A 22,427-nucleotide genomic window follows, 5' to 3' on the forward strand; every position below is an offset into this window, starting at 1 on the left:
TTTTTGATGTACCTTGTGAATGAGAGAATGAAATTGATTAGTTATAAAAAAAATAAAAAATTCTTCTGGAATAAGTCGAAGAACAAGAATAAGCAAAAATTAAGTAATATAACACCAAAATCAACTTCAACAAAAAAAAGAAAGAATTTCTTTTTGATATTTTATTATTTAAGATGCAATAGTAATGAAAGACAAAAATAAGAAGATAACTATAAAATGTAAACTTTGATAGGAATAATATCGCCATAAAGATTACAATCCCAATAAAGACGTCACATAAGGAACTCTTGTAATAAGTCAAGACTTCGTCACAAACAAATAATGTTTGATAAGAAAGAAGAAGCAACACTTGCTATTGATTAAAATTCATAATGCTTTGAGTTTACAAGAGTTAGCCTTTATATAGGCTAATTATAAGCATTATAAAGAAAAATAGCAAAGTTACTAAATAGGAAGTTTGAATAGCCTTCTAAATAGGAAATAATATTGAATTTTTGAGAAAAAAAATACTTCAGAAATCTGCCCATAGAGTGATGCACGAATTTGAGGAGATTTGGTGACTTTTCAATCTTATTTCCTTCCTTAATTGAAAGATATTGTGATCTCCTTCTGATTTCTTTGACTTGGTCAATTTCAAATAGCAAATAGGGGCCTTTTACACACATATGGGCTTGTTTTCTTCATAATCAATCCATTATCTTTATTTTAACTTAAGTCCAAAAATTTAGTTTGCACCCATCTCACATGCCCCATGGACTTGCCAAGTTTAGCCCAACTTCTTTAATTCTGAATACAAGCAAGCAAAGTAATGAGCTTGCTTTTGGACCTAGTCCATGGGCCCTCGTATGTCATATCATCATGTGACACATCATCTCCCCCTTGTTGATTAGGATTTGCCTTCAAATCCAATTCTTCCCCATCCTCAAAATCATCTTCCAAGTAAGGAGAAAGATCCCACACATTGAAAGTAGAAGAAACATTGTACTCACCGGGCAAATCCACCTTATAGGCATTGTCATTGATCCTTGCTACCACACTGAATGGACCATTAGCTCTTGGCAATAGCTTGGACTTCCTCTTATTTGGAAATCTCTCTTTCCTCAAGTGAAGCCACACTATATCACCTCGTTCAAACCGCACTTGCTTCCTCTTCTTGTTAACGGTTTTACTGTATTATTCATTTTTGGCCTCAACGAGCTTTATAACTTGCTCATGCATAGACTTCACCATCTTTGCCCTTTTTTTCCCCATCAATATTGGCTCTTTCTTGAATAGGAATTGACATCAAGTCCATTGGCGTGATTGGATTGAAGCCATGGACTACTTCAAAAGGAGAGTGCTTAGTTGAGCTGTGCACACTTTGATTGTAGGCAAATTCAACATAGGCCAAGCATTCATCCCAACTCTTCAATGTTTTCTTGATGACAGTTCTTAGCAAGGTAGAGAGAGTTCTATTCACCACCTCCATTTGCCCATCTGTTTGAGGATGACAGGTTGTGCCAAAGAGGAGGCGAGTTCCAAGCTTCTTCCACAAAGTCTTCCCAAAATAGCTTAGGAACTTGGCATCACGATCTGAAATAATGCTTCTTGGAATGCCATGCAACCTAACAATTTCCTTAAAGAAAAGGTTAGCAATGAGAGAAGCATCATCAGTTTTATGATAAGGAACAAAATGAGCCATTTTAGAAAATCGGTCAACAACAACCAATATGAAATCTTTGTCCCTTTGAGTTATGGGTAAGCCAAGCATAAAATCCATGCTCACATATTCCCATGGGTGATTAGGAACTGGAAGAGGCATATACAGCCCTTGCGCCATCTCCTTGCTTTTAGTCTTCTTGCATGCCACACATTTCTCCACTACCGTGTGCAAATCTTTCATCACACTTGGCCAATAGAAATGCTCCTTTAAGGCTTCCAAAGTCTTCTTTTCACCAAAATGGCTAGCAAGACCCCCTCCATGTGCCTCCCTTACCAATAATTCTCTGATAAAACAGTTGAAAATACACAACTTTCCCATTTTAAAGAGGTAGCCATCATGTCGGTAGAATCCCTAAAAGGCTTTCTCTTTGTAAGAATCATAGATAGAAGAAAAGTCCCTATCTGACTTATATTGCTCAATCATCAATTCAAATCCCAATAGCATAGTATTTAGCAAAGAGATTAAGACATACCTCCTGGATAATGCATCAACCACAATTTTGGAGTGTCCCTTCTTATACTTAATCACATATGGGAATGATTCAAGAAACTTCACCCATTTGGCATGTCGCTTGTTCAGCTTACTTTGTCCTTTTAGGTGCTTCAAGGACTCATGGTCTATGTGGATAACAAACTCTCTAGGCAAGAGGTAGTGTTGCCAAGTCTCCAAGGCACGAACAAGAGCATAGAACTCTTTATCATAGGTTGAGTAGTTCAAATTAGCTCCATTCAACTTTTCACTAAAATAAGCAATGGGACGTCCTTCTTGCATTAGAACAGCCTTAATTCCCACTCTAGAAGCATCGCATTCTACCTCAAAGGTCTTCGAAAAATTCGGCAATGCAAGTATTAAAGTAGAGGTTAGTTTTGCTTTGATGAATTCAAAGTTTTTTTGGGCAGCTTCACTCCAATAAAATTTCACTTCCTTCTTTAAGCATTCTGTTATGGGGGCCATGATGGTGCTAAAATTCTTTACAAACCTCCTGTAGAAAGAGGCTAGGCCATGAAAGCTTTCACCTTCGAGATTGTAGTTGGTACTAGCCATTCTTGTATTGTTTACATGTTCTCTTTGTCCACCTCCATGCCATGTTTGGTTACCACAAAGCCAAGGAATGTGACTTGATCGTGGCAAAAAGTGTACTTCTTAATGTTCGCATACAACTTTTCTTGGCGTAAAACTTCAAAAATAGCCCTTAGATACTTGAGATGATCTTCAACACTCCTGCTATAAATCAGAATATCATCAAAATGAATAACCACAAATTTGCCAATGAAGTGGTGAAGTACATGGTTCATGAGTCTCATAAAAGTTCCAGGGGCATTAGAAAGGCCAAAAGGCATGACCATCCACTCATACAACCCAAACTTTGTTTTAAAGGTTGTTTTCCATTCATCTCCCTCCTTCATTCGAATCTGATGGTAACCACTTTTCAGATCAACTTTTGAAAAGATAATAGCACCATGTAACTCATTAAGCATGTCATCAAGTCTAGGGATGGGATAGTGATACTTTATAGTGATTTTGTTGATGGCTCTACTATCAACACACATGCGCATGGAACCATCCTTTTTGGACACCAACAAAGCTAGAATAGAGCATGGGCTCATGGACTCACGAACATAGCCCTTTTTCAATAGCTCCATGACTTGCTTATGCAACTCCTTAGCCTTTTTGGGATTGCTTCTGTAGGCTGGTCTATTTGGTAATGCCGCTCTAGGAATTAAATCAATCTGATGTTCAATGCCACGAAGGGGACGTAGTCCCTCTGGCAAATCTTCTGGAAAAACATCTTCAAATTCTTCCAATAGTTTAGCCACTTTGGGAGGAACTGCAATGTGGTTAGATTCCAATAATTCTTTAACAATAAGTACAAAAACAAAATTGTGGTTAGTGATAGCCTTCAAAACATCCCCCTTATTAAGGAACAAACTCTCCTTCTTTTGTTTGTTACTAATCAGCTGCTCTTGATGTATTTGTGGGGGACTAAGAGGGGCTAATACAATTCTTCTCCCATCCTTCATAAAAGAATAAGTATTTTTAAGACCATCATGCACAGCCCTTACAACAAATGGCTAGCATTCATGGGCACAATGTCACGCACAACTTCATCTTTATACTTGCCTATGGAGAAAGGAACAACTACTTGCTTAGTCACCTTAACATCACCATCATCATTCAGCCATTGCAATTTATAAGGATGAGAATGCACTAAGGTGGGCAGATTAAGTTTCTCAACTAAGGTTGTAGAAGCAACATTAGTATAGCTACCACCATCAATAATGACATTACATACCTTGCTGAGAATAGTGCATCTAGTATGGAAGATGTTTTCTCTTTGCTCTTCCTCTTTTGTTGCATGTGCACTTAAGGTTCTTCTGACCACTAACATCTCCCCAACATCAGCATACTCTACTTCCTCATCACCACATGCTTCATGATTCTCTTCTTTTTCGCAAGTCTCATCTTCACTCTCTAGCTCCCATTGGGCTTCCCTCAACACCATTACTCTCTTGTTGGGACATTTTAAAGCAATGTGTCCATGGCCAAGGCACTTGAAGCATTTTATGTCTTTACTTCTTTTGGGAGGGGCTGGATCTACTTCCTTCTCCTTGCCCATGCTTACACCAACCGTTGCTTTGGCAGAGCTCTCCCCTTTGTCATGCTTCTTCGCGCCACCTTTATCACTAGTAAGTGGGATGCTAGTGTTAGAAGGTTTTGTGAATGTTTTGGTAGTAGTGCCCTTATATCCACCTTTCATTCTTTGCCTTTCAACCTTAATGGCAAGTTTGATCACATCCTGTAAGAATACATATGGTTGCAATTCAACAGTATTAGCAATTTCATAATTCAAACCACCAAGAAAATAGACAATGGTTTGTTCTTGTGGTTCCCTCACATCACATTTCAACATCAGCATCTCAAATTCTTTAACATAGTCTTCCACACACATTCCACCTTGGCACAAACTTTGGAGTTTGATATACAACTCCTGTTTGTAATATTCAGATATAAATCACTTCTCCATGATCCTTTTCATCTCACGCTAATTGTGTACATCATCAAGCCCATCCCTACGTCTTTGAGCCTTTCGTTCTCCCACCATAAGTTTGTATAATCAACAAACTCAACGACAATAAGTTTGCACTTCTTTGCTTCGCTGTATTCCTGATACTCAAAGATTTTGTCAACTCTTTGTACCCATTCTAGGTACTCTTCAGGTGAGCTGGTAACTCGAAAGGTTGGAATCTTCATCTTGATGTTATCTCTTTGGCCATGTGGACGCCTAGGCAGGTGCTGATCATAAGCACCTTCTTCAACTCTAGGTTCTTCATCATCATCATTGCGCCCTTGCTACCTAGGAGCATTGCGCTCTTTTTGTGGCTGGAGTGCAACTAGGCTTATTGCCAAAACTTGTGTGATCTGAGCAATTTGCTCTTGCATTGCATTCTGCTGTCTTTCAAGTCTTAGCATATGTGCTTGATCCAATATGAGACCTCTTGGAACTGGTAGAGGCACCTTTCCTTCATCAGACATGTTGCTATCACAATCAAACTCACTAAATGTTTCACTCAGTTAAAGGACATATTGGTTCACTCCCTCATGTGTTTGCACTCCAAAGGCTTTAAAGTGCTGCTTAACCAAGGCTCTGATACCAAGCTGATGTGCCTTGTGAAGGAGAGAATGAAATTGATTAGTTATAAAAAATAAGAAATTCTTCTGGAATGAATCGAGGAATAAGAATAAGCAAAAATTAAGCAATATAACACCAAAATCAACTTCAATAAAAAAAAGAAAGGATTTCTTTTTGGTATTTTATGATTTAAGATGCAACAGTAATGAAAGACAAAAATAAGAAGATAACTATGGAACGTAAAATTTGATAAGAGTAATCTCTCCACAAAGATTACAATCCCAATGAAGACGCCACACAAGAAACTCTTGTGATAAGTCAAGACTTTGCCATAAACAAATAATGTTTGATAAGAAAGAAAAAGCAGCACTTGCTATTGATTAAAATTCAAAATGCTTTGAGCTTACAAGAGTTAGCCTTTATATAGGCTAATTACAAGCACTATAAAGGAAAATAGCAAGGTTACTAAATAGGAAGTTTGAATAGCCTTCTAAATAGGAAATAATATTGAATTTTTGAGAAAAAAAATTCAGGAATCTGCCCATAGAGTGATGCACGAATTTGAGGAGATTTGATGACTTTTCAACCTTATTTCTTTGCTTAATTGAAATATTTTTCAATCTCCTTCTGATTTCTTTGACTTGGTCAATTCCAAACAGCAAATAGGGGCCTTTTACACACATATGGGTTTGTTTTCTTCATAATCATCCCATTATCTTTATTTTAACTTAAGCCCAAATATTTTAATTTGCACCCATCTCACATGTCCCATGGATCTACCAAGTCCAACTCAACTTCTTTAATTCTGAATACAAGCAAGCAAAGTAATGAGCTTGCTTTTAGACCTAGTCGATGGGCTCTTGTATGTCATGTCATCATGTGGCACATCACTTTTTGATCTAGTCACACCAATACTTGAGAAATATGGTCTACTTCCCTAGAGATTTCTTGCCCATTTGATCTCAATAGTGGTCTACCATGGTCGGGGCACTCTTTTATGAGAGGTCTACTAGCTCGCATTTCCTTTTCACTATGGGTTGCTTTTTGGTACTCCCTTTTAAGGTGATAAAAGTTGTGTATAATCATTTTAGTTTGCATTTGCCTTCCCCTAGTGCAGCTCGGCTATCTCCCTTATGAAGCTCCTTCTACAACGGCTTAAGGTGTAACACCCTCATACTAAGTAGTCATGTATATTCTACTATTCTGACGATTAATGTCTATTTGGACAGCTAGAATATCTATAACCATAATTACATTGCAGAGAGAATTTAGAAATAAAATTAATAAAGATCAAATGAGATTGGATGAACATAATAAAAATGAAGCACAAACCGGTTAAATGAGCCTGAGTCCCAAAAATGAGTGACCGACCTGGGAAGCGACAGCGAGCTCAGTTGCTACCCTGAATTCGACTAGGACCCCATGGAATTCGTAATTAAGGGTTAATTGCAAAACTAATAGAAACTAGAAAATCAAATCAATAAAACAGGAACAAACACAATTAAATGAATCATAACCTTAGGACTCAGTGGGTATTATGGAAAAAGATGGACTATAACTAGATAGGGGGTATTTTGGTCAATTCACTCTAAGAGTTGATTTGTGACCTAAATGTCCATTAAAATGTGTAAGATTAAAATATTAAAAAGGAATTAAAAATGTGAAGAATTGTATGGAAAAGAAAAGAAAAGAAATTAAAATTTTAAATTTTAATTTTAATTATGACATAAGCATGACTCAAGCATGACATAATTAAAATTATAGTTTAAATAATGTAAATTAGATAGTTATCTACATATTATAAGAAGACAAAAATGAATTAAAAAGCAAATAATTCATCTTCCTTCTTCCTCCCATAGTCGAACCACTCACCTCCCTCGCTCCCTCCATTTTTGCTTGACTCAAGCTTTAGAAACCTTGAATTCTTCCATATTTCCTATAGTTAATTTTGAGAAAATTGTGAATTAGCCCTTGGTTAGAAGGTTGGGAGTAAGGAGAGTTGAAGATATTGAAGGAGAAGAAAGATTGAAAAAGTGGCAAGTGAGGTAAGCTTCTTCCAAGCATAATTAGTTATATATTACTTGAGTTTAAGTTTAATTGAGTAGAAATAATATGAAAAATCAAGAAAATCATGCATGTTTGAGGGATTGTAAAATTCGGCCTGCTTGGGAGATTTAGAGTTTTGATACTTTGGTTTGAATTAAATATGGTTCTTGGTGTTTTGTGACGTTATAGACTTGAATTGCATGTTGAATTTGATTGGAATTGTTGAATTGGGAAAGTATGGAAATTAGGATTTTGGGAGAATTAGGGTTTTGTGATATATTATTCAATGGATGTTTATAAGGCCAAATTCTGGTCATTTTATGTATTTTGGTTGTGAATTGATATTGTTTTAGGTGAGGGAAGTGATGAATTAGTAGGGTGTTAATGTGCTGGAATTCTAGACACTTGAGTCCATCACACTTAAATGCTCATAAATTGAGCTACACAACTCCAATTAGTGTGAAACTAATTGAAAATGAAACATAAGATATAGGCCTAGAATTTTCATGAGGACACCCTACTCAGAAAATGACCATAAGTTACCTCAAATTTGGCTTGAATTCGGAATTGCAATTCTGGACCTGACAAAAAATGACCAAATGAACAGTACTTAGTAAATTAGGCATAACTCACTCTAGAAAACTCCAATTTAGGTGATTCTTGAATCGATGAAAACCTAAGACATAGGAGAACAATTTACCTGAAGATTAGGAAGTCTCATTAGGACCCTAACTCAACCAATTTGTTAGACAAAATTGGTCCAGCAAACCTGTCCTAATTCTAGACTAACCTGGAAATCCTGAACAATTACCTATCTGACCAATTTTGACAAAATTACCATAACTTGGGCTATAAAACTGCAAATATAGTAATTCTAAAGCCAAAATTCTCATAAGACATAAAACTAAAAACTTCATGTTTTGACTAGAATCCAGTTCTTAGGGCAAAGTAGGAGAATTATTGGGATAAGTCAGGAATCCCAAATCTGGAATTCTTGCACCTTAGTTAATTGGCCTTATAACCTCCGAATGGTTATCATATCGTAACTTCCTCTACAAAACTCCAATTGAAGTGATTCAAAATGATTTGGAAACCTAAGACAAAGACCTAAAACATTGTTTTAGGGACCAGGGCCAAATTATGAGCTTAAGATGCCTAGATATAGAATGCAAAGTTAAGATACAAATATGAAAAACCTAGAATTTCAAGATATGCCATTTGGAACAGTGTTTAGTAATTTGGCCATAACTTGAGATCCAAAACTCCAAATTGAGTGATTAAAAAGGAAAATAAAACTAAAACATAGAGGAATAACTTTCATTAAGATCACTTTCCCAAATTATGACTAGAACTAGGTTGAAATAGGATTGCAAAGTCAAGGTTCCAAACTATCCAGAACCAGAATTTATTGAAATTGCATAGCCAACTTAGAAAATTCATTAGGCATTTATTGAATAACTTTTAGAGATAATTGAGATGAGTATTGAGACATTTTAATTGTGTGTTTCAGTAAAAAATGAGACCTTGGAAGATAAGAAAAAGTAAATCGAGAGAAAGAAAATCTATTGAGGTTTATGCACAACTAACCTTTTTCTTTGGTTTTAACCTTGTAATTGATTTGAATGAATTTATTTAAATGAGTTATGATTTTTCTTGCATTTGAGAACTTTTAATTTATGAAATGAATTTGTGAATGTGGAAAGATGGATGTTAGCCCTTTTATATCATTGTAGTATGGGGGTGAGTCGATTTTGAATGCTTTTAGAAGTGTTTTAGAAATTGTATGTTGCCAACCCTTTTGGGGTTTTATGATGATTTAAATGTAGTTATTATTTTGCAAATGTGATTATTGATTGAGAAACCTTTGAAAATTATTTTTAAATCACAGTTAGCATGACAGTCCCTTACTATGTTTCTCCTCATTTTATGGGGTTGAGTTTGATTATGTAATCCTCCCTTCCTGGTTTACCAGTTGAGGTTGAGTTCGGATGAGTACTCATATAGCTAGCTAGCCACCTCTCTCATTAATAATAATTAGGGATGTTGTAGATTGCTTTATCGTGGTGTACAACACGGCATTGATTGTAAATTTTTTGTCATGGTCTAAACTGTGTGTTATTGGTAACACTTGTGGAATATGATTCTTAAAATGAAATGTGATTTTAATTAAATGAATTGCTATTGATTGAAAATTTTTGTGATATTTTCCTAATTATGAAAAATGAGATTGTTATGTTTTGATAAATTATGCTCTATATTGTTTTTAAATTATTAGTTGTGCACCACTGAGTAAAATACTCAACGATAGCTTCTTTATGCTGTCGCAGATAAGGAGAAAGGCAAAGTAGCAAAGTGAGCTGCTTGTAGTTGTGGTTGAAGCTGTATTTGGATCATTTTCGAGTGTATTAGTTATACCCTTTGTAAATTCATTTTTATGTAAATTCGTCTATATGCATCTAAAAGACAAAATGAGCAGTTGTATAAATAAAGTTGTAATAATATTTTGTTATCTTTTGGTTTGTAAATTTGTATAAGAACATTTATTTTGATTTGTATATGAGATGAGCACACTTTCTTGGTATTGGATGAATGAAAAGAAATGACTTGAGCTTGATTGTATTCAAATTGTGTATATATATTTTTATAAATTGATTTTTAATAGGTTTGAAGAACTGTTTTTACATAGTTTTAGCCGTCACCACGTAAAATTTTTGTAAAATTTTAAAAATGTTAATTTATTTCTAAATTAAATTGATGGCATATATCCAACCCAAAGACACTTTAATAACTCCTTTATCATCACTTTAAACTCTAAAATGAAATGGAATTGTTTTAAAATTTCTTGTGGTATATTTAATTGGTTATCGATGGGTGAAGTTTGGTAATTCATTAGGTATACTATGGGATCATGTTATATCTTACAAAAGGGTAAGGTGTAACATAAGGTTCTTCAACCGAGTTTTGAAAAAGGTATAGGTGCTCCTATGTTAGGGTTTTGTTGATGGCCTTGGGCCTTCTTTTAGGTGGGGTTGATCTTATGTTTAGTTATGCATTCATGTTTTGAGTTATGGGCCCCTTTTTTTATCCAAAGTTGTAAGCTTTTTTATATTAATGAAGTTCAATATCTTTGATTAAAAAAAAAAAAGAAAAATAGTTTCTTAATGGAGTTTTGGATTCAACCACTATTATGGAGTTGATTTGAATCACATGATAAAATTATGGAGTTATTGTATCCTAGATGGTACAAATCAATAGAGAATATTTGTTGCATACTTACCATAGAGAGTTTAAATATCCTTAAAGAGAGCAAGATATGTGTACTTTAGCTTGATCAATCTCATTAATTAATTGTAATCTCACCAACAATATATACTAATTTTTTTAATATTTATTGCACATTATTTATGCTTGATTTAATTTTTTTAAAATATATAATTTTATATTAATTTTTTATATGGGATATAATATTATAATATATTAATTTTTAATAATCAAATAAATTTAGTCATTAATTGTTATATTACAAAATGATTATGTCATTTTTTATGTATCCCATTATCTCCCTTTTTCATTTTTATATATGTGGACATATATAGATAAAAATTATAGATTATAAATTATGATTAAAATTAATAAATATAATATCATCTTCATAATTTTCATTTCCCATCAAAATCAATCAACACCAATACCTTCCACACATTCCATACTGAGCTTCACATTTCCAAACCTGAATCTTATTCTACTGTCTTGGATGATAGTTAACAAGACCAAGTTTCCAACTTGAGATTGCAGTTGATTTAAAAAATAATTTAAAATTGCTTTGTATTTAATATTATTGTTAGGATTAATGATAAAAGTATATCTTTAAAATATGTTAATAAAAAAATATTAAAAATTAATTTAAAGTGGCATGTTTTACCTTCTGAAAAAAAAAATTCAAACACATTTTTCAACATATTAAATCATTTTATTAGTTAAGAAATGATTTTTTTTTTATATCTCAACCTCGATTTTAAGCTAGACTTTAGATATTGATGAAAAAAATAGTTTAAAAACATAAATGTTTTGTTATAAAATTTCTATTGCTAAAATATGTTAAACATAAATTAATTTTTTTTTAATAAACAATTTTAAAATAATATTCTCTTTTTTCAACTGCAATTCAAATAGTAATGTTAAATAGAGCCAAACATAGACAACCTTATGGTCAAGCCATGATCATTTGCCAAGCTCCATGATCCTATTTAACAATCTAAATAGTTCCATCTAGCCATGGATGTGGAATGGTCTTAAGGGTCTCTTTGGATGTGGTGAGAGAAGTGTAAGTAATGAAAGAATAAAAAACGTAAGGAAAGGAAAGGATAAGGAAGGTTATAAAAAAAATATCTCATGTTTTGGAAGTGGCAAATTAATGGAAAGGTAAGGAAAGATAATGCATATTATTTATATTTAGGAAGAGGTAAAGAAGGGATAAATTTAAGGGGTGTATAAGGGTCTATTTAGATGGGGTGAGAGAAGTGTAAGTAATAGAAAGGTAAAAGGGGTAAGAGTAAGAAGGGTTATAATAAAAAAAAAATTATGTTTAGAAATAGGTGAATTAATGGAAAAGTAAAAGAAGATAATGTGTATTCTTTATGTTTAGAAAGAGGTGAAATTTATGTTTAGAAAGAGGTAAAAGAAGGATAAATTTAATGATGTATAAATAAAAACATTCATAATTATGATATCTCCTTCCTTACTTACTTGCCTCTTGTTATCTTTATTTATAGCCCCCCCCCCCCCCCCCCCACATAGAAATATTCATAATTTTCAATTTCTCCCTTCTTACCTTTCCTTACATCATAAATTGAAGTGTAAGAAAAATTAGAATTTGAGAGGTAAGGAATAGTAAGGCTAACCCATTGCCTTCTATTAATTCACCTCTTTCAAAATAAGAATAAAACAATTAGTTATCTCTCTTTAACTTTATTTACCTATCCCTCACCCTAATCCAAACAGACCCTAAGAGTTAGGGAGTTAGGATTAGACTGTTCAATTAAGATTAAATTCGATGGTCAAAATTTTTTTACTCTTTTAAATTGAAACATTCGGCGTTTGATTCAGAATTAAATCTATCCAATCAAAATCAATGGTGCAATTCGATTTTAGTCTAATTTAAAATGTTTCTAGTCAAATTTAGGTCTGACAAATTAAATTTTGATTTTGATTGAATTAGTTCTAATCCAAATCCGAGATAGGCGCATGTCTAGTTTCACAAACAAGAAATTGATAAACTAAACAAAGACAAATTACCTTTTATAATAAAAAGGTAAAATGTTCAATTTAATCTCTATATTTATGAAAAAGTTTAATTTAGTTTATTTTTAACTTTTCATTCAAATCAACCCAATTTGAGCTCAATTTAGTTTAAAAATTAAAATTTATAGGTTTCTAGATTTCTTAATTTAAATAAAAAATAAAAAGTTTAATTTTTTAATTTTGGGATTAAATTTTTTGATTTCTTGATTTAAGTTCAAAAATAAGAAACTTAATTTCTTAATTATCTTAATTATTAGGTTAAATTAAACTTAAATTAAAATTTTTAAATTAAATTGTATAAAAAGTTGAAAATTAACTAATTTAAACATTCTCAATAAATATAAGTATGTAATTAAACTTTAAGCCATAATAAAAATACGAAGGAACATTACATAGTAATATTACAACGAATATGCCTAAGAAGCACCGGAATTACAATATCCGGCGAGCTCAACTGAGGCAAATGACCATCTGATGCCATGACTTCGATAACGGACTCACCACCGAGGTGTTGATGTAAATATTCAGACACAGCCACTGGCACAGCTAAATCCTTGCCGCTTTGTAAGATGTGACAAGGCACAGTCACCAAATGTAGAATTTGCCTCAAGTCACTTTGTAATATGCATTGCGCAACGGCTAGGGCTATGTCTGGCCTCATGTTGAAGAGAGTGCGGCTAAATTCTTGAACCGCCACCGACTCCATGTCTCCACCCACAGTTAGTGGGGCAAACCCTGAGCACCATTCCTTGTAATTGGATTGCATTGCTTCAATTAGTTGGTTTATATCTTCTTGCTCAAATCCTCCATAGTAGTCGACATCATTCAAATACCTAATCAATAAATGAACTTTATATTTGTGCAGAAAAAAAAATTGATCAGGCAAAAATGAAGAATTCAATTTACCTTGGAGAAGCAGCGATCATGACAATTTTAGAGAAGAGCTCAGGGCGGCTAATGGAAGCAATAACGCCAATCATAGCGGAGACAGAGTGGCCAACAAAAATGCAAGACTCGACTTGCAATTCCTCCAAAATGGCGAGCAAATCATAAGCATGACCTTCGAGAGTAGAGTGTCTATTAAAATCGAAGTAATCTGGATTTGTAGTACCAGCACCTATAATATCATATAAAATGACCCTGAAATCGTTAAGAAGATGAGGGACAAAGTGCTTCCAAACAGACTGATCGGTGCCAAACCCATGAGCCAAAACTATCACCTGCCTTCCTGTGCCTAGGTTCTTGACGTTATGAGCTTCTACTATACCACTCATTTCTTGTTTTTGGCCTTTTTCTTGTGGGTTTCTGAGGATGGTCGTTGGCTTGATCGATCGATCTTATTCTGGGTTGTTTGATGGTACACAAGTGTGGACTTTCTTTTTATATGTGGTGCTTATTTGTTCATTGTTGTGTACTTGTGGGCACTGCAAAGGTGTCGAAGGGGTATAGCTTGAACTTATAGGCGAATTCACAGGCAAAATGGAGAGCCACAAATATAAGAATCGGAGAATTGTGACTGCAGCTCCACAATTTATCATCAATCAAAACGGAATCCTTCTTTGAGGTGCACTCCCACAGATTAGCTACAGGAGAAGCATGCCAAATCAACTTTATTATACATTTAGTAGGGCACCTCAGAATCTGCGCGCACAAACATATATACGTCCACAGAAGAATTGGACCATTGCTTTAATCTTCTTATCCTTCCTTTTTTTCCCACCTTTGCTTCTTGGTAGAGGCATGGTGATATATATATATATATATATATATATATATATATATATATATATATATATATATATATATTTTATAATAATATGTAAAACTCCAATTCTATCGTAAGATGGCGTAAAGAACAAGCTAAAAAAAAAAGGAATAAAGAGATCACATGTGGCCAGGAATTATTAGTTGAACAACAAATTCAGGAATCATTCTTTAACTTGGTGAAAATTTTGAGGTGCTGAATATATATATTCAATGGAGACATAAAATGAGTTCATTACGATTGACGCACTACACTGTGAGAGATAATTCTCCTCTGTTTTTATATTATAAAAATGAATAATTTTAAAAAATATAGATAAAAAAATTCGAATATATTCTAACATGTGTAATTTTTTTCAAATATTCGAACATGTATTTGTTCTATTATTTACAGTAAAGAAAAAAAAAATCAATTTCGCCCCTTTTTTATTATGGGAATAAGTTGCCTGGATCCAAAATCTGAGGAGGTAACATCATTTACCTTTTCTATTTTAATAATTCACTATGGCTGGAATTTAAATTTATGATTTTATAATTTTAAAAATAGTTTTAACATATTATTGAATTAAAGTTTATTTATCTTTTCTTCCTTTTCTTTTATGAATGGTTGAATGTTATTTTCAGAAGTAGAATCTTTTTCTCTGCCTTATGTTACAAAAAAAAGGATATTTTTTGTAATACTTAGATTCGCTATCCCTTCCCCTTTTGTATGTTTAGATGAGGTGAGGGAAGTGTAAGTAATGAGAGAGTAAGAAAGGGTGAGGAAGGGGAAGGGTAAGGAAAGTTACAATAAAAAAAAATCTCATGTTTGAGAAAAAGTGAATTAATAAAAAGGTAAAGAGAGGTAATGTATATTTTTTATGTTTAGGAAGAGGTGAAGGAGAGGTAAAATTAAGGGGTGTGGAAATAAAAATATTTATAACTATTCTCTCTTCCTTCTTACCTCTCCTTACAACCCAATTTTGGGTGTAAAAAAATTTGAGATTTGAGGGGTAAGGAATGGTAAGGCTTACCCTTATTTACCCTTACCCTCCATTAACTCTTCTTTTCCCAAATAGGAGTAAAATAATTATTTATCCCTACTTACCTTTATTTACCCATCTCTCATCCTCATCCAAACAGGGGTAATTCACTAAAAAATAATTTTCTATGTATTAAAGAAAATATTTATAGTAATTCACTAAAAAAAATTAACAATTGATTGAAACAGTTACTAATTGATTTAGCAATTAGTTCAGTCAGTTGTAATAAGACTAATTTCTAAATTGATTAGCAACCAACTGTTAACAACTGAGAATTAGTTGCAAACAGTAATCAAAAACTAAATCGATTGCTAAAATAATCAAATTTAAAAAAATAATTAAAAATTATTTATTGCTACTAGCAATCAATTGCTAATAGTGTTGTAAGATCGGTGCCTTTAGTTTGATAATTTTACAACCATTTTGTAAGGCGGTTGCTATTTGTAACCGATTATTGGTTGCCAATTTAAAAAAATAAAAAAATAAATTTTCAAATAACAAATAAAAAGTCTCATAAATAAATTATTCTAAAAATTATTAAAATAAAAATTTATTAATGGAAATTTATTCTAAAATAATTATTTATTAATAAAAAATTAATACTACAAAATATATTTATAAGACGAATTTGTAAAAAAATTTGATATATATATATATAAGAAAAAATTAAGAAAAAATTAATTAGTACTGCAAATAATTTACTAACAAAAAAATATGAAAAAAATTATAATAAAAAATAAATTAAATAAAACAGATAATAAAGAAAAAGACGATAAAAAAAAAAAGAAAAAGATTATGAAAAATAGATTATATGAGAAAGAAAAAGATGATAAAAAAGAAAAATAAGAAGAAAAAAGATGATAAAAAAAGATTAAAAAAAAAGAAAAATATGATGAATAAAGTAAATTAGAAATGAAAAGATGATGATAAAAAAGATGAGAAAGAAAAATATTAAGAAAATAAGAGAAAAGAAAAGAAAGAGAAAAAAAAAAGAGTGGTGATTTGTATAAGCGAATTAGCAATCTATTATCAGTTATTAATTTTTTTAAAAAATTATGCAAAAATCTTTAGGCAAAAAATTTTACAGTCAGTTTACAATGCTTAATTGGCGGTTAATAGCAATAAATTTTTACGATTGGTTGCAAATTAGTTACTAAAATTTAGAGTTAATTAAAATTACTATTTAATTTAGCAAATGTAGCAACCAATTCCTTAAATCGATTGCTATTAGCAATTGATTTCTTAATCTTTTGCTATTAGCAATTTATTTATTAGATGATATTTAATTCAGTTGCTCGATTTTTAAAAATTAATTATTTTATTAAAAAAATTAAAATTATAAATAGATTGTAAAATCAATTATTAACAATAATTGATTTCGGTCGAATACAAAAATCAATTTCAAAACTAACTTTTTTTAATAGGGCGTGCAATTAAAAATAAATAAACAAATATTTCAAAGTAATTGCGCGAAGAATTAATGTGATAGAAAAATATCTAATTTTAATGCTTAAAAATCTGGAAAAAATTTATAATTTCTGACACACACACACACACATATATATATATAAAGCAGACAGATTTTCCTTTGGTACTGCCACCTAAGATTCTAAAACTATTATATTTATGCCACATGACAATATTTAAAGCAATTAAGTTTTCTCCAGTGTTGCCACATAGGATTCTAAAACTGTTATATTTATATTACAAGTGACAATATTAAATTAAATTTATTGCTAACAATTTTTTTTCTTGCCACATATGCTAATTTCATTGACAGCAATTTTTTAAAAAAAGCAAGCTGAATTGAATTTATTAATATTTATTAAATTTCATATAGTATTTGTGGAATATCAATTTTTCATCATTTTAACCTTTAATGTTAATTTAATATTCTATATAATTATAATATATAATTGCTATTTATTATTTTTTTTATAATAATAATAATAATAATATTATTATTATTATTAAATCATTTTAAAATAATAAAAATAAAATAATATTAAAGTAAATTAAAATTTATTAAATGTATAAAATGGAGAGAGAAAATTTTTAAACATTGAATTTCCTTCAAGATAAATAAGAGTCTTGATTTTAATATAATTAACATTTTTAAATTAAAAATTAGAGAATATGATGACTTGTGATAAATATGTTCAGTAATTATATACTACAGCTGTTTAAAAAATATAGAAAAAACTTAATATTAACTTTTATCTCTCTAAAAAAAATTAAAAATTAATAGATAAATATTATCTTTAATAATTAGACATGTTTAAAAGAAAATTCAATGATTAATTTTTCACAAAAATTTAAATGTGCTTATTTTAATTTAGAGCAGATATTTTAAAGGAAATTAAACTTTTAGTTATAATAATAATTAGATAGTCATGATAATATTCGTTGAATTTTAAAACTAATGTCTTAAGTTAAACATGCCTCTCATAGTATTAAAATAAATAAATAAATAAAGGCAGTTTTTGTTTAATTGACATTAGAATTGTAACGCCTTCACTTTTGGTAGCTTCGTACATTCTAGTGTTCCGGTAACCAATGGCTGTCCGGAGAGCTAAAATATCTAAAACTATATTTAGATTAGAGTGAGGAGTCATAAATAATTGAAATAATGATAAGAAAAATTTAGAAAAAATTTTAGAAATAAAATACAATAAAATTAAATGAGTTGGTGCCCCGACGATAGGTGACCCAACGGAAAGCAACTGTAAAGACAGTTGTCGACCCTAAACCCGAGGGAAACCCAGTGAAATAATTTCTGGAATGTCAGAGAAGAGTTACGGCGCCCTAGGTAGCATTAGAATGTCAAGAAAATGTTTGAAAAAAATTTTAGATCGATACAGACAATTTTAATCCGTTAAGCAAAACAAATAGCATTTTGGTCATTTCGTCTTCAGAGATGATTTTTGGCCAACTTGTCCAGTTAAATAAATAATTATTATGACATAAAATATGAATAAATATTACTAAAGAATTAATTGAAAATGAGTAGAAAAGAAAAGAAGAGAAAATGAAGAAAATTGAAATTTTGACATCACTATGATATTATCAACATGCCTCCACCAATCACAACACAACAAGCATACTTAAAGTCATTAAAAAGAGATAAAATGGGATAAAATGAAAAATAAAATTCTACACTTCATCCCCTCCAACCAGCCGATCCTCCCCTCTCTCTTTTCACACCATTTTCATTCAAACTTCTTACTAGAAAACCTCTTGAAAAATCACCATAAATTCCAAAGCTTGCTTCATTAAAACTTCTCCTTACACCTTAGATTACCTCTAGGCAGCAATTTGAAAGGGAAATTAAGAAGATTTAACAAGTTTGGGATAGCTCAAGTTGAGGTTAATGCCTATTTCTTCTCTTTTTCTTTAGATTTTGTGCTAGTAACATTATTTATGCTAGGAAATTGAGAAAATTGAACAAATATGTGCATGTTGGCAGCTTTATGGGGGGAAGTAATTCTGATTATTTTGATGGATTAAAGTGGATTAGAGGTGGTGTTGGAAGTGTATATGTAGAGTGATAATGAATTAGTATGTTTAATTGATGTATGTGCATGAATGGACATTTGAAAATTAGGGTTTAAGGCATGAAGTTAGGGTTTTGCTCATGTGTTGGTGAATGGAAGTCCTAATGGTCAATTAGTGACCATTTGGCTGTGTTTGATGAGAAATTGAAGTGAATTATGGCTTTGGATTTGAGGTTGGGTATGTTGTCTCATAGGACCTGTAGGGCTGGATATGAGTCCAGTAAGTTTGGGCAACTGTAACTTGAGAAGTGTAGGTTCAATTGGTGCAAAACCAATTGGACATGAAATTAGATACATAATGGCACAACTTTGATGAAGAAACCTTACCTAGAAAACAAACTTAGAATACCCTAAAAATTGACCAAATCCAAGTAACCAACTTGCTGATCCTGGAAATTGACCAAATGAACAATTCATTTGACCATAACTCAGTGTAAAAATATCCAATTGACCTGAATTTTATATCAATGGAAAGATTAAACAATTTTGAACAACTTTCATGAAGAACACCAAATCAGATTTTGAACTTAACCCATTTGAATTGCTAGCCAAATGTAGGGTACCAAAACTGCCAGAACCAATTTTGTCCAGAAATTCTGGGTAGAAAGCAATCCGATTTGCCCCAAAGAATTTAGCATAACTTGAGTTAGAAAACTCCAAATGGAGTGATTCAAAAAGGAAAATTGAACTAAACACAATAAGGAACAACTTTGATTAAGAATATTTGGCAAAATTTTCACTGTAGAATTGCCTAATGGAATAGTGAACTCTAGCACCCAAAACTAAAATTTTTGATTTATTTCCTATTGGTTAGAAGTATTGATTGGCAATCAATGCCAGCACTTTTGTGAATCAAAATGTGATAATTTCATGTGGTTAGAACCCATGTAACTGTTATGTATGAGAAAGTCAACATTTGAAGGGAAATGGTTAAGTGAATAGTAACTCCAATGATATAGGAAATGGTATACTAAATTAGAAAAACTATTAGGATGGTTAATATAGATAATGTGATTAATGAATTTAAATTCTTAAAGTTGAGTGACTCTATGATTTAAGGAAAATTTAGTTAAATTTGAAATCCATGAAATGTTCATGGATTACTTGAAATATGAATGATAATTTATATAAATAGTGTAATGAATAAATGGATTATGTTAATGTATGAATGAGACATTAGTTCTTATTATTATAGAAAGGAAAAGTACTTTGAGTACAATGGTATATGAAAACTATTGTTGTGAATTATGATCAACACGAATGATATAATGAATAAATAAATGAATTATGATGAAGGCAAAATTTATGTAGAAATGTATTTTAAAAATGTATACTTCTATTAGGAATAGAATTGAAATGTTATAAATTATAATTGGAATTTGTCATGAAACAATGAAGTCATAAAATACAATATATTAACATTTAATGATATTATGTGTCCTTGTATTGTCTAGACATTTGTGTCTGTCGACACCATATTTCGGCCGATCCCCAGAATCAATAAACTTCGAAACCGATCCCCAGCACCAAGTATCCATTTGCCAGCTAATTACATTTCCGATCTCTCCTTGCCATTTAACCACATTTCCGATCTCTCTTCACATAGAGTTGAATCAATGTTAAGTCCTCATATCAGTTAAAGCCTTACCGGTCTCTTAAATCACTCACCGATCTCTCAAGTCAATTGTCAAACTTCCTGACCAGTCAACTACATTCCCGATCTCTCCTGTCAAATAAAATTGAACCAACACTAGATCTTTATGTCATCAGTTTCATTGCCGACCTCCCTTTTAAAAGTTTAGGAATAATCAAGTTAAGGTTCCAATCCGGTTTAATGATGATCCCGATCTTAAATGTTCAAGCCAAATTTCCAATTTTAATCAAGTCCCATTTAACGTTGGTTCCCTGCGATCTCATGCTTATTGTGTTTTCCGACCTCTTACACTTAGATTAATAATTACTTTTAGTTATTTCAATATACTCAGACAATCAAGTGTTTAAATAATTTAGAGATTTTCCGATCACATTCATTCACTGGACAAAAAGAAGACTTCATTTCATATTAAAGTTTGTACAGGTCATTCGGCTGGAGGATCACCCCCAGCCTGATCTACATTTTGCTCGCCTTCTCTCTCACCCTCAGCCTCCTCCTCACTATCCTCACCCTCACCCTCGGGAGCCAGGTCTGCCATCCAGGAGAAGTCCTCCTCGGGGTAACGCTTCTTGAGTTCGGCCAAGAGATCCCTGTGAGCATTCACATAAGCACCGGCCACTCCTGTCACCATCTCTTCTTCTTTCGCCTTGAGCTCCTCAGTAAGGTGAGCGATGTGAGCAACTTCATCGGTCCTAAGTGCTTGAACTTCTTCTAGAACGCGGGTTCGCTCGGCCAGAACACGAAACTGTTCGGCCAGCTTGTCCTCATAGAACTTCATCCGCCCCTTAATTTGAGATATGTAATCCTGAGCGGATGAGGGATCAGAGAGAAGACACCTCGTGACCCATCTTCTCGACTTCCTTACCCAGGCGATGAGCTTTCTCCCGAACAATGTGCTGGTTCACCAGGCACTCCACATTCAGGCTCATGGATCGGGTCAGGATGTCATCAAGGTTATCCGGGGACAGCCTATCCCGGTCCTCCCGAAGGCAGATGGTGGATCCCAATACCTTAGCAAAACCTGGGTTTTCCCGAACAGTCCGGTTCTTCTCCAGCGAGTGGATCAGAACTTGAGCGCCTCGAGAAAGGGGCCTCACAAAAGGTTGAAAAGGACCCCCTTCTGCGCTCGGAGCAACCGGAGGAGGTGGAGGCGGCTCTTCTTGGCGAGGGGGAGATCGGACCACTTCTATGACCGGAGGTCCAGAAGGTTGAGACGAGCCTCCTTGAATTTCCCTGGGCTCATGCCTGGGTGTCTGCATTTCCTCAGCTCGCTTCATCTCCCGTACCTTTTGGGAGATCTCCCTCTTTTGCTTCCGGCTCTCCTTGGAAGCTTCGCCGCTTGCCATACCTGCACAAAGAAGAGGTCAGTGAGATCGCTAAGGTCTTGAGATATGAGATGTAGGAAATACCGATGCTGAGGTCAGAGAGCTGAAGCCCGCGATCTTTGCCGGTGATCAACTCCATTGTCCAGTGATGAAGTTCGGCAGTCACTGCATCCAAGCAAGAGAACCTCTCTCTGCTCGCCTGTTCTTTCAGCTCCATCACCATCAGGCCTTCCTCCCTATTCAACACGAGACGCTTCGGAATTAAGGGGCCTTGATGTAGCCAGCTACGAGGGAAGCCCTCAAAGCCGTTCTGAATTTTGCTCCTTAGAATGAAGAAGCGGTTCTTCCAATTTTTCAGGGAGGAGGGCAGATAAGTGAAGAGCCCGCAATGTGGCTTCGCTGAAAAACCAAGACTGCCGCGTCCTTTC

At 32.9% G+C, this 22,427-nt stretch overlaps 3 protein-coding genes across 3 annotated transcripts in view; all 3 read right to left on the reverse strand.

The window, feature by feature from the left end:
* Window positions 1-21,501, reverse strand: part of LOC110647737 (lysine-rich arabinogalactan protein 18) — a 64,720-nt gene extending 43,219 nt beyond the window's left edge. Inside the window, exon 1 of the mRNA XM_058150211.1 lies at window positions 21,495-21,501. The gene's annotated coding sequence lies outside the window, so the exon portion shown is untranslated. The remainder of the gene's footprint in view (window positions 1-21,494) is intronic.
* LOC131181399 (uncharacterized) lies at window positions 2,758-5,236 on the reverse strand. The gene is made up of 4 exons (XM_058149453.1): window positions 5,114-5,236; window positions 4,745-5,053; window positions 3,804-4,691; window positions 2,758-3,717 (listed from the first exon to the last, which is right to left on the reverse strand). Exons 1-4 carry the CDS (start codon window positions 5,234-5,236, stop codon window positions 2,758-2,760), a joined length of 2,280 nt encoding a protein of 759 aa, XP_058005436.1.
* Window positions 12,986-14,387, reverse strand: LOC110647738 (probable esterase KAI2). The gene is made up of 2 exons (XM_021801700.2): window positions 13,587-14,387; window positions 12,986-13,513 (listed from the first exon to the last, which is right to left on the reverse strand). The coding sequence occupies exons 1-2, from the start codon at window positions 13,952-13,954 to the stop codon at window positions 13,069-13,071; spliced, it is 813 nt and encodes a 270-aa protein (XP_021657392.2). The 5' UTR covers window positions 13,955-14,387; the 3' UTR covers window positions 12,986-13,068.
* Window positions 21,502-22,427: the final 926 nt, after the last annotated feature.

Source organism: Hevea brasiliensis, chromosome 7, assembly GCF_030052815.1.
Source record: "Hevea brasiliensis isolate MT/VB/25A 57/8 chromosome 7, ASM3005281v1, whole genome shotgun sequence".
Lineage (NCBI taxonomy): Eukaryota > Viridiplantae > Streptophyta > Magnoliopsida > Malpighiales > Euphorbiaceae > Hevea > Hevea brasiliensis.